General features: G+C 35.7%; 1 protein-coding gene across 2 annotated transcripts in view; it reads left to right on the forward strand.

The window, feature by feature from the left end:
• LOC150078196 (uncharacterized) overlaps positions 1 to 12601 on the forward strand; it is an 881600-nt gene that overhangs the window by 632678 nt on the left and 236321 nt on the right. For both annotated transcript variants that reach the window (XM_090385307.1, XM_090385308.1), the window contains 2 exons: positions 10436 to 10474; positions 11883 to 11926. In XM_090385307.1, coding sequence (XP_090241433.1) covers positions 10436 to 10474; positions 11883 to 11926 — 83 coding nt within the window. The remainder of the gene's footprint in view (positions 1 to 10435; positions 10475 to 11882; positions 11927 to 12601) is intronic.

Here is a 12601-nt window from a genome sequence, read left to right on the forward strand (position 1 = left end):
TACAAATTAACACATGACACAGAAGCCTATGATAGATACAAGTTGATTGGTAACCAAGTTACAAAGGAGGTTAGGCAGGTGAAGGCAGATTACGAGAAATCTTTGGCAAGGGATGCAAAGAAAAACAGCAAAGAGTTCTTTACTTATGTAAACTAGAAGGAAGGGGATGAATCAGGGTGGTCCACTGGATATTGATAGTTCAACTGTTGATGATCCTGCTCAGGTGGCTAACAAACTAAATGAGTGTTTTGTATCTACATTCACACATGACGAGTTAATCAGGAAGAGGATACCAGAGGTGTATTCAACTCTGGCAGTAAGCTAGAGAATCTTGTAATAACTGAGAGTAAAGTGAAGGAGAAATTGTTGAAGATAAAGACAAGAAAGGCACCTGGGGTGGATGGGATCTATCCAGTTATATTAAAGGAGGCAGCTAAGGAAGTAAGTAAACCCTTAGCCATAATTATGAGAGCTTCCTTGGACCTGGGGAGGTACCCATGGACTGGAGATGTGCAAATGTGACCCAAATTCCAAAGTAGGATCAAAGGCTGACACAAGTAATTATAGACCTGTGAGTTTAACTTCTGTTCCAGGAAAATTAATGGAGGCACTGGTTAAAGAAGCACTGCAGGATCATCTAGACAAGACTTCAGTTATAGCTCAGACACAGCATGGTTTTGTTAAGGGGAAGTCTTGCCTGACCAATTTGATTGAATACTATGATGCAGTCACAAAAGAACTGGATGCAGGGAATAACTTTGATATTATATACTTGGATCTTAGAAAGGCTTTGGATACTGTTGCGCATGGAAGACTGCTGCACAAATTGGAGCAGTGTGGCATTGGAGGCAAATTGCTGCTAGGGATAAAGGGGTGGTTGAGGGAGGGAAGACAGAGAGTGGTAATCAATGGACACTGCTGATCATGGACTAGTTATTAGTGGAGTCCCTCAGGGTTCAGTGTTGGGTCCATTATTGTTTTCTGTATTTATAAATGATATTAATGATGGTATATCAGGCTTAATGTCCAAGTTTGCAGACGATACGAAGGTTGGAAGGGTTGTCAAGGACACTACTGACACTATTCTTGTGCAACAGGATCTGGAAAGGTTGAGCAGATGGGCTGAGAGGTGGCAAATGAAGTTTAACATTGACAAATGTAAAGTACTACGTATGGGAAACAGCAACCCCAGAGCAACGTATCAACTCTGTGGTACTACACTGACAGTGGTAGAGAATGAAAGGCACCTGGGGGTGGTTGTGCAGGCAGATATGAAGTTCTCTGAGCAGTGCAGATGGGCTGCAAGAGTAGCTCATGGTGTATTGTCAATGATATATAGGAATTTTTCTAGCAGGGATAAGGAGGTGATTATTCCTTGTATAAAGCAGTGGTCAGGCCACACCTTGAGTACTGTATATAGGTCTGGAGGCCTCATTTCAAGAAGGATGTAGAGCTGCTGGAACGAGTACAGAGAAGGGCAACAAGGTTAGTGAATGGAACAAAGGGTTGCTCTTACGAAGAAAGGCTTAAGTTTTGCAAATTAAAGTGTCTGGAGACTAGGCACCAGCGAGGTGATCTGATAGAGGTCTATAAAGCCTTGAATGGTGTGAGCATGCTCAATGCTGATGGGATTCTTTCCCTTGCTCATAATAATCACCCGAGAGGGCATAAATTCAAATTGAGGAAAGACAGATGTAGGATAGACGTGTGGAAATTGGCCTTTAAGTTGAAGGCTCAGCTGGACAGGTATTTCGAACGAACAGAGGGTTTTTTTTTTTTTTTTTTTTGGCTGATGCTGCATAAGCTTGCTTTCTTGCATCAAATGCCTCTACTAATGCTAATCTCAGAGAGCATCAGCAAAAGATTATCTTCTGCTGGATCCCTGGCCATACTGGAATACCGGAAATGAAATTGCTGATGATGCTGCCAAACATCCATCCAACTCAGCCCGAACGAATTCACTAGTACCGGTCACAGATTATAAAATGAATACATAAAGTATATGTAAAGGTTGATGGACTCTTCAATGGCAAGTGCAAATTCATTATAAACTACTTCAAATTAAACCTGTACCAAAATTATGGGCTTCCAGCCTCATTACAGACAGACAAGAAGAAATAATTCTAGCCAGAGCCAGAATCAGCCATACTCATTTAACCCATCTGTTTCTTTTGTCAGGAAATGACTCTCCTCAGTGTAATCACTGTCATACATCACTCACAGTCAAACACATACTTCTGGAATGTGCTCTGTATAGTAATTCTCAACTAGTGTCATTCAGTTCTCTGGCAAGTTTAAAGGAACCTTTGTTGCTTAGCCATATAATAGGCGAAAAATCAAATCTCAGAATTCTTCTCCTTCCTAAAACGAATAGGATTGTATAGCCGTTTTTAACTGCCTCAAAATCAACAAACACGGGCAGTATGTACCACTTTCATGAGTGCAATATGGCCTAAGTAGCCATTGCACTTAAAACACCATCAACAACAACATCCGCTATCTAGCGACTGTTCTCGAAACTAGAAGAATCAAAGTGATGGTCACTCCATCAATTGAGGTGGTTTATTATTTATTATAGTTGAAACTTAAATCGTGTTAATTGACATGATTCGCAGTCAAAGTATTAAAATAGAAGAAACATTTTAACTCCCCTTTTTTAGCACATTTTGGAATAAAAGTGCCTAGGGCCTACGAATATCAAAATCACACCATGTAATTAGGAGTCAATTTCTCAAGTTCTTCATTATGACTACCTTATCTGTGTCTGGTGCCTGTGGAGGGTGAAACATAACAAAAGGAAAACCGTCACTCATGGATGTTAATCAGTGGCTTATTTTAATGCATCTGTTAACCTTATAATAAAATCATATCAATCATTAGCCAAATTTCATTCTGAGGTTTCTTCCTGAGTTAGTTCGGTATCGGGAGCCATAACCCAATCCACAAATCTTTCTAATAATCTGAGGTTATCCGAGTGTGGCGTTGGTGTTTCTTTCTCCCTCTTCTGTGTAGGTTTGTGATAGTGAGGGTTGTGTTACATCCCGTCCTTGATAAGAGGTAACATCAGGTAATGTCTCTTCCTCAGACATTTGTGAAACCGCTGGAGTCTGTGAATCGACTACAGGTTGGGGCATAACTAGTTCCCGACTTCTGCTGCACAGGTTATACTGGTGTGTCAGTTATGAATGATTCTTTTCTTTGTTTCTCTTGTGGAGCTACCTGCTCATCTTGTTCACTTCTGATTGCTATTTTTGACCTGTTAGGCAAATATTTTAATGGTATAGAAATAGGGAGACTAGGCATCAAAAATGAAGTATCGATAGGTTCATCCCTCTGCTTCTCTTCGGTCTCTTCCTCTTCATATATTTCTTTAGGTTTTGTGTGTTCCAAGGTTGGTTCAGGAGAGGGATATGCTTCGGGTAACTCGAGGCTCGGTTCTAGAAATGGTCTGCTGATTTGCTATTTTAGTTGTTTGTTCTGGATGATAGATATGTTGTATTTAAAAGTTCACTGGAGAAGTCTAGGCTATTACTCTATAAGGTCCAGCACTTTGACTTTCCAGTTTGGCCTGGTCTAACTTTTGGCATATACAGGTATACCACGCTGCCCACTCTGATTTGCTTATCTACAGCTTTAGTGGAGCAATACTGTTCTTGACTTTCCACTGCTTCTTGTAGGTATTGTTTAACTATTTCACATGTACACTGCATCCTGGCTACCATCTGCTCTGAGTAATGTTCCAAGGAAGCATATGTTGGTTGAACTGGAGTATTAACCCCAGGGGCTCACATTTGGTGAGTATGAGCTTGGCACACCCAGGGTTCTGAGCTGGATATCATCATTCTTCTCTTTCTTGGTGATTTCCTTCTACTGCTCTCTCTCTCTCTCTCTCTCTCTCTCTCTCTCTCTCTCTCTCTCTCTCTCTCTCTCTCTCTCTCTCTCTCTCTCTCTCTCTCTTGTGTAGATGAGTGAAGAGCAGAGTGATATGCTGCTACTGCTAGAGGTACACAAATATGCCAGTCTGATTCTGTGGTATTGGCTACATGTGATAGTATGGCAGCCAGTGTCTTATTTTGGCATTACATTGGGGATGGAATGCAGTTGTTTGAAGCTTCTTAATTCCAAGGAGTTCATAAATATTTTTCATTAGCTGGATGCAAAAATTACTACCGTGGTCTGTTAATAGGGCTTGTGGAATTCCATGTCTTGCCACAACAAAATTTTAAAAATGCAGTTGCCACTTTTACAGCTTTCTGTGTTTTCAATGGTATACTTCTGTGTACCTCGTGAAGCAATCCACCACTACTAGAAAGTATTTATCTCCCTCTAAACTGGTGGGTAGCGATCCGAGGATGTCCATACTCATTCTGTACCAAGGTGTTGACTCAGAAGGAACTTGCCTTTGCATTAGGATTATATTCTCTTCTCTCCAAACATGAAGCATGCAAATGTCCACGTAATTTTTGATATCACTGTACATATTTACCCAAAAGAAGTCTTTTCGAATCCTCTGTAACATCTTGTCAAATGCTAGATGACCACTTTGTGGAACATCGTGGCATACCTTCATGATTTCCGATTTTAGTGTGTGTGGTGCAACTAATTGTTCTCGAGGCCCTCTCTAGTAAATCATGCACAAACTGAATGTACTGCCACATCTCCACAATGTTCTAATTGCAAAGGAAAGCATTCTGCATTCTTGAAATTATGTGACCTTTGGAGACTAGGGGAAAAAATTCAAAAATATAAGTTCAAGGATAAAGTAACGAAACAAGAAATCAAGTAAGATTAATTTTTCCAGGGCATACATATACATCCACCACTCGGAATTACCAGACCTTGGCAACACAAACAGAAGTGTCAGTTTCACCTGCTTAATCAATTGCAGAATGGGCAAGATCTGTGCTTTCGATCATCCCACATCTTCAAACCAAGTGTAAAAGATCAAAAAAATAACACCTCAATCACAGTTCCATCAAAAATCATTTTACATGATAAAATGACAAAGGAACCACAAAGGCTAGATGTTGTTTAGTCGATGCAGGAGAATCAGAACAGTATGGACACTAATGATGCGATTGCCCAAGGTGAAACAATACTTCATCTCCATGTAGACTATGATATGGAGATAGGATGCTCTTTTGCTTCAAGCATAGAAGGAGAGGGTTGGGACTCTGGACATTCTTCTTTTTTTTTTTCCACAGATAGAAAAGGGTAAAAATTATTGGCATAATCAAAACAACCCATAAAATAAAAAAAACCAGACAGATTCATCTTCCACTAGCAAAAATAAATAAAGCACCACACCCTTCAATGGAACTGCAGAGGGTTTATGCAGCAATATCGATGATCTCTATGATTTAATCTCCCGATATAATCCCAAAGCCATCTGCTTGCAAGAGACTAATATAACCCCACAGGTTACTCCAAAGGTTAAAAATTATACATTGTATTTGAAAAGACAGAAATTTAACTTCCTTCACCCACAGAGGTGTGGCAGTTCTAATAGACTCAAGAATACTATCTAAGCATATCTCTCTTCAAATCTTAATTTAAGTAGTTTCTGTCCGTATTACACTCAGATTTTCTTTAAGTATCCTTTCTGTATACCTCTCACCAAATCATCTATGCACCACCAAAGACCTAGGAGAACTTGTAGCACAAATACCTGCTCCTTTTTGTTTATTGGATGACTTCAGTGGCTACCCATTATGGGGTTCTGCCCATATGGACAGATAATAGAAAATTTACTGGATCAGCAAAATCTAACATTACTTAACACTGGATCATATACTTGTATGCATTCAGGGCCGGCCCAAACAAAAGTGGGGCCCGGTGCAAAGTTGATTTGCAGGGCCTCGATACAAATTTCATACAAAAAAATAATTTATTGCATTTTGATATTTATTACATTGCACAAATTGGTTTAGTAAGGATTACGTGAAAATTGTAAATAATTAAATTATTTTAATAAAATTAACGTTTCAATCACAAAAAAAGCTTTAATAAATCAAATAAGAAAAATAATTGCTTCATATACTTATAAAATACAATTTGGTATGCAACTTAATCGAATAAGGTCACAATATGTGATTTTTGTTTCATTTTCTTACATGTTTTATAGCAAATTCCTTGATAATATCATCATAATTTAGTTTTTTGGCTATTTTGGATTTTATAGATAAAATGGCTAAGGAGGTAAATCGTTCTTGACTAATGCTAGATCTCAAGTAATTTTTTATTATTTTCAATCTTGAGAAAGATCTTTCTGCAGATGCTATGGTAATTGGTAAGGTTAATATAATTTTCAGAACAGTAACAAAATTTGGATACATTGAAATAAATTATTTTTCAGTAAATATTGTAATATTTGTAATATTGTGATCCTGGAAGGCAAAACTCGACGACAAATTTTGATTTCAATAAATAAATCAATGCAATCAATATCGTCTTGCAAGGTCGCATTTAAGTCTTTGCAACATTTAAGAAGATTGTTTTCAGTCAGTTTTTGAATATTATCCGAAGTATATAAAAAAACCATATGATGTCTCATGTTCGTGATAAATTTCAAATCTTTTCTTAAAAGAAATAATCGCACTTTTGGTTTATGACTAGAAAATATCGAATTCTGAAATATTCTTCGCCTGATGAATCAGTTCCTTCATAACAAAATTGCTTTGTTTTTCGTCCAGTTCTTTGATTCTTAAATTCAGATGTCACTTGTAATTCTTCAGCTATTTCCTTTGCAGTTATTAAAGAAGATTTGAATCCCGATTCACGATACTACTCAAAAAAATTTAAAAGGCCTTTTAAATGTAAATTTGCAGTACCGATATCTATATTAGAATTTTGAAATACCTTGCTCACAATATTTACTTCATTCAGTATGTCATACCAAATGACCAAACTTAATAAAAATTCAAATGAAGTAAGTTTATTTTCGATTGATTGGATTTCGTTTTCATGTCACTGGTATATTCATGAAGGTATTTCAGAGCTAGAGAAAATTGTGGTACTTGGTATTTCACAGATTTCACACTTTCATGACATTCCCACCACGTTTCTGACAGTGGTTTTGGAGTAAGATGTTTGACATGCTCTTTTAATATATCCCAGCGTATCACAGAACTTGCAAAAATATTATATATGCTTTGTAAAATCCCAAAAAATGAATTTGTAAGAGAAGATGATTTTGAAATGTCTCCAAGAACTAAATTCAAATTATGACTTCCGCAGGGCATATACTGTGCTTTGGAATTCTTTTGCAGGATAAGTGCTTGCGTGCCTTTATATAAACCTCTCATATGAGCTCCGTTAGCGTACCCCTGTCCTCGACAGTTCCCTAAATCTAATTCCTCCTTTTCTAATATGCTTTCAATTTTGGCTGATAACCCTTTTCCTGTCGAGTCTTTTACTGTTTCAAAACAAATAAATCGTTCTTGTATACTCACATCACTTTCAGAATTATCTACATTAACATATCTTAAAATAGATAATTGTTCTTGATGGCTTACGTCTGGAGTGCAATCTAATAAAATTGTGAAATACTTAGCTTTCTTAACTGTATTTATTATTTCCTTTCTAAATTTTTTAGCCAAAGCAGAAATCAGTTCATCTTGTATTCTAGGAGATAAATAGGAACGCGATTCTGATTCTACGCACTGATCCAAATGTTGTTTCGTGATTGAGTCAAATCTTGCAAGTAATTCTATGAGACCTAAGAAATTACCGTTGTGCGGTTTATATAAAGCATCACTACTGCCCCTGAACGCCAAATTATGCTCATATATATATAAAATTGCAGCCACTATTCGTTCACAAATATATTTTAAATGCTGTGTTTCGTTTTTAATTATTTTTTCATGTTCTTTGTCAATAGTGTTTCCAAGTTTCAAATTCTTTTCAAGTTGTAACAATTTGTACAGCTTGTAAATGATATTCTGATCTTTCATGACTTTGTAATCGCGAACTTAAATGTACCCAATCGTTAAGTCCAGTTAAACACAGAGAAGTGGTATTTGAAGAGAATAACTTACACGCATAACACAATGTGGCATCTTTGTACTTTGAGTAGAGTAACCACCTTTGTTCTTGATGTTCCGCATACTTCTGTTATTTTTAACTTTCGGAAAATCGTAGTTTTTTACTTGTGTCACGCCATTTTGTATGATAGCCATTCTAAATTTATCAGTTATAATTTCAGGCCAAGTACCAGGATCATTGATATCGACATTTTCGTCTTTGTCGATTATCTTGAAGCTGCGGTCCTCGGAATAATTCATCTTGTTCTTTGTTCGACGCTGACAAAAAATCCTCTGTTTGTACGTTTCCCTCTGCTTCATGATTATCTTCCCTATAGTTTTCTTATCATCACTTTCCTCTTCATTAGGACAAAAGCTGGCTTTATGATGATCAGGATCGTTTTTATGGATGTCGCATGGCTTTTTTTTTTTTTTTTTTTGTTAGTTGTTGGCACATCGGCTTCTGTGGCCATAACGCACCTCTCAAAGTTTTTGCATTTTACTCTGATCCAAGCCCAAGGCGGGATTCGAACCTGCGACCTTTGGGTTGCCAGACAGGCACTTTACCCACCTGGCTAGCCCGGTCCGTAATTTCATTTCTGCAAGTTTGATCTTCCAGTAACTGTGAATTATGCGTTTCTTCAGTCTGTTGTACATTTTCGGTTTTTAAAAATTTTGCAAGGGAGTTCCTCTGTTTTTCCGTAATTTCTTCTCTCTTTCTTTTTTTTTCTTCAATTTATCAGAGCCACACATATACTTTCACACCTCGCGAATCGCGATAAAAACGTACGATGTACGATCAGCTGTCATATATATATATATATATATATATATTTTCGTATTTGTGGGAAATATTTATTCAATAATTTCAAATGAAGCTCCAATAAATTATTATATAATTATTATTTTTATTTGTAAGGAGAGATATTTTAAATATATTTGAAAGAAAATATATTTTTCTGTGTTCTTTGGAGAATTCTTGGCGGGCTTTCAGATAATGTTAATAACATGATTATTGACATTTTATTTCTTATGTATATTAAAAATATGGCCATTTTATGGCAATGTCGCTGGATTTTGCGACAGTATTAAAACAAAATGAAACCATTTTTATTTTGCAATATCAGTCAACAGCGCGGGGCCTTGTGCGTTCGCACTCCCCTCAGGCCGGCTCTGTATGCATTTCCCAACAGGATCAACCTCTGCCATTGACCTTTCTATATGCCCCCCCTACTTGACTCCCAATCATAGAGTGGACAGTACTAAATGGTTCTTTTGACAGTGATTATTTTCCTATCTGCAAATTACACACATTGACATCATTACACGGAGAAAATCAAACAAGCTGGAAATTCTGCAAAGCAGATTGGAAATTTTTTTTCTGCAAGCATGTCTCTTAACAATCACATTATACAGAATCAACCCGGCAATGTGACCAAAAACATAACTAGCAAATACTGGAAACCACCACCAAGTCAGTACCCCAGTCATATAGTGGAAAATGAAAATATGTCAACCAGTTGTGGAATGAATCTTGCAGTAAACAAAAACAATAAAGAAATAAAGCATGGAACTTATTTCATAAGCACCCCACAATGGTAAATCATTAATTATAAGAGACATATTAATTATATGGTTTGAAGAAATTTTTTGTTGAAAGTAGTGTGTCAAGGGAAGGAGTTTGATGAACAACCCAAGACATTCTGAGAATTTTCTATATCTGTAGCTGATAAATAGTAGACCTGTGGGATATGCTTCCAAAAAATATTATATATGTAGTTTTCTTATTGTATCTTCTGGGCATACTATGGTATTTTAATGTATATTAGAAGAAGAAGAAGAAAATATGATAAGACATGAGTGTTAAGGGTAAATAGGATGTAGGACAACACTGAATACAGTTCATCTTCACTGATTCATCATAGGAAAATTTCCAAGCATTTATGTGGGGGGTGTGGGGGTTTAGATAAAGAAGAACCAGTTTTTTTTTTTTTGCTGTACATATTTTCACATGATTATTATGTTTATTACAATGGAAGAAGATAATACTGTGTGAGGATCTTCTCTGGAGTCATTTCTTTTAACATAGCATTAAAGGATTTTCAGAATGATTTATAGTATGAATCAGAGCTGTAATACTCAATATGTTCTACGTTGATAATGATATTAGTAAATTAATAAGAGGAGTTTACCTCAATATAGTGCGCGAAGACACATAATCACTATTTAAGTTGCAGGTTTAGCCTGATTGGATAATTTTCATTCCTGTGATCACGACAGTCGGTCGAAACTCCTCTTATTAATTTACTAATAAGAATGATTTATAGTATTAATTCTAATGATAATAGTAAAATTTTGATTAAAAATAAAACAATGCAGTTTAACAACTTATGCATGATTATATCTGATTACAGATTTTGATGGCTCCACACAGTGCCTCGCCGTGTCTGAAGGTAAGTTATCATTTAAGAAACAGTTCTCTTTATCTTGTAGAATGTCTCATTACTGCCATTCTAATAATATATGAAAACAGAATTACATTTTTAGGAATATGGATAAACACTATTTAACAATTAAGTATCAGTTTATATTTTTAAGTGATAAGTGACAGTCATTTAATTTCATAGAAAGACATAATTAAAATTAATACACAATAGCAAGATATATAGTATATTTATCAAAGTAAAATACACCGAAAAATTAAGATATATATTAGTAATCAGTTGGTGCCTTGAAACAAAGAGAAACTTATTAATAGGGAATTATTTTCTACATGTTGATCAGGGGCAGTACCAAGATTTTCTGAAGGGAGGGAGCTAAAGCAGTATTTGGGGAATCATTAATCTTTAATCATTATGTAGCAGTAAATAAGTACACATCATTTTGATTATAAGCATGGGAGAACTGCAGATCCTTTAGCCCTACCTGGAGTTGTCCATGATGTTGATCAGAATGATTTAAGAGAAAGCTAAAATAATGTATATGTTCCTACCTTAACTTTTCATTAGTTAATTAATTACTAATAATTAACCAATGATGTAGTAAAGTGATTGTTTATATTTTAATAAAAATTGAAATACAACACATCTCATGGGTCTTTAGTGTTTAATAGAATAAGTAAATAGTAATAAATCATTATTTATATATTTATAAAATTAATAGCAGTTACAAACTCCTAAAAAATTCTGCAACTGAAATGTGTGCCGTTCTTGAACTGAAAATTTTATTTTCCATGCATCCACCATATTTCCCATTTATTTCTCTAATTAGCACACTAACCACAAAGAATGTCTAGCTTCTCAACTAAATACAGTATAAATTTGATATAGTGATTGAATTAGTGTTTAATTAGCATATTTCTTTTGTCCAATTTTAATGAAATTTGGAATTGCTTGAGAAAACTTTTTGAACAAGCCAGATATAAAATTTCATGAAACTTCACTCAATGGGAATCAAGTTATTATATGCAGACAGGCAGATGTGTAGAAGCTAGTTGGCACTTTGCACATTTGCAAACATGGTCCTGGGTTAAAAGCAGCCAGATTGAAATCCACATGTAAATTTATGCCATTTGTGAATACGAGTGCCAATATTCTCACAATTTAATCGAGAAATTATAAAATTTTAGGCTGGATACTTATCTCCAGATATTCTTAAATGTAAACTGTAATAATGATGTTCAGTTGCTCATCTAATGAAAATTCCAATAAAACTGTGTTGAAATAACAGATTATTATAAATTGTGAAATCAGTTATAAACTCTAAAATAACAATTATTATTTTATATAAATTCTTTTGATATTTTTATGCTTGAAACTAACATGGTTTCACTTTACTTATTTTTGTTTGTTTACATTCTAGAGAATTCTCGAAAGAACAAGAATTCATGGTCACTTCTCAGATTGGTAAGCCAGTTTGCTATCATATATTTATTGTTGGGATATCAGAGACATGGTGTCACACAGAGATAAGGAATACAGAATTGGAATTTGGGCAGTATAATGTGTACAGGAAGGATAGACAGGATAGAAAGAGAGGAAGGGTAATTCTGTTAGTTAAGAAACATAAAATTTAAGGAAGTGCATCCAGCTCACATGGGTGGAGAGTGCAATGTTGAGTCAGTTTGGTGTGACATAAGTACTGGGAAAGCAAAATTGAGAGTAGGCTATAGGCCTAATGACTCTGCTGAGTATAATGAACAACTATATAGAAAAAAGTGGGCCAGTAAATCAGATTGTTCTATAATGGGGAATTTTAACTTCCCAGATATTGACTGCAACTTGTGAGTTGGTCACTCGCACACCAGCAAGGCTTTTGTGGATTTATTGGATGATTGTTTTATGCAGCAGCATGTTCAAGAGGCAACTAGAGGGAGTAATACTCTTGATCTGATTATTGGCAGTGATTCTTCATGCATTAAGAATCTTCAGATAAAGGAACCACTAGGTGGCAGTGACCAGAGTGAGCGAAAGGTTTTTGCTGAGCGGAAGGGTTTTCACTTTCGTAAAGGTCGTATAGTGGTCTCAGACAGTTTTTAAATTCTATACAATGGAATCAACTGATGATATTGCCAACAGAAA

Source organism: Mastigoproctus giganteus, chromosome 11 (assembly GCF_048544385.1).
Source record: "Mastigoproctus giganteus isolate SK-2022 chromosome 11, ASM4854438v1, whole genome shotgun sequence".
Taxonomy (NCBI): domain Eukaryota; kingdom Metazoa; phylum Arthropoda; class Arachnida; order Uropygi; family Thelyphonidae; genus Mastigoproctus; species Mastigoproctus giganteus.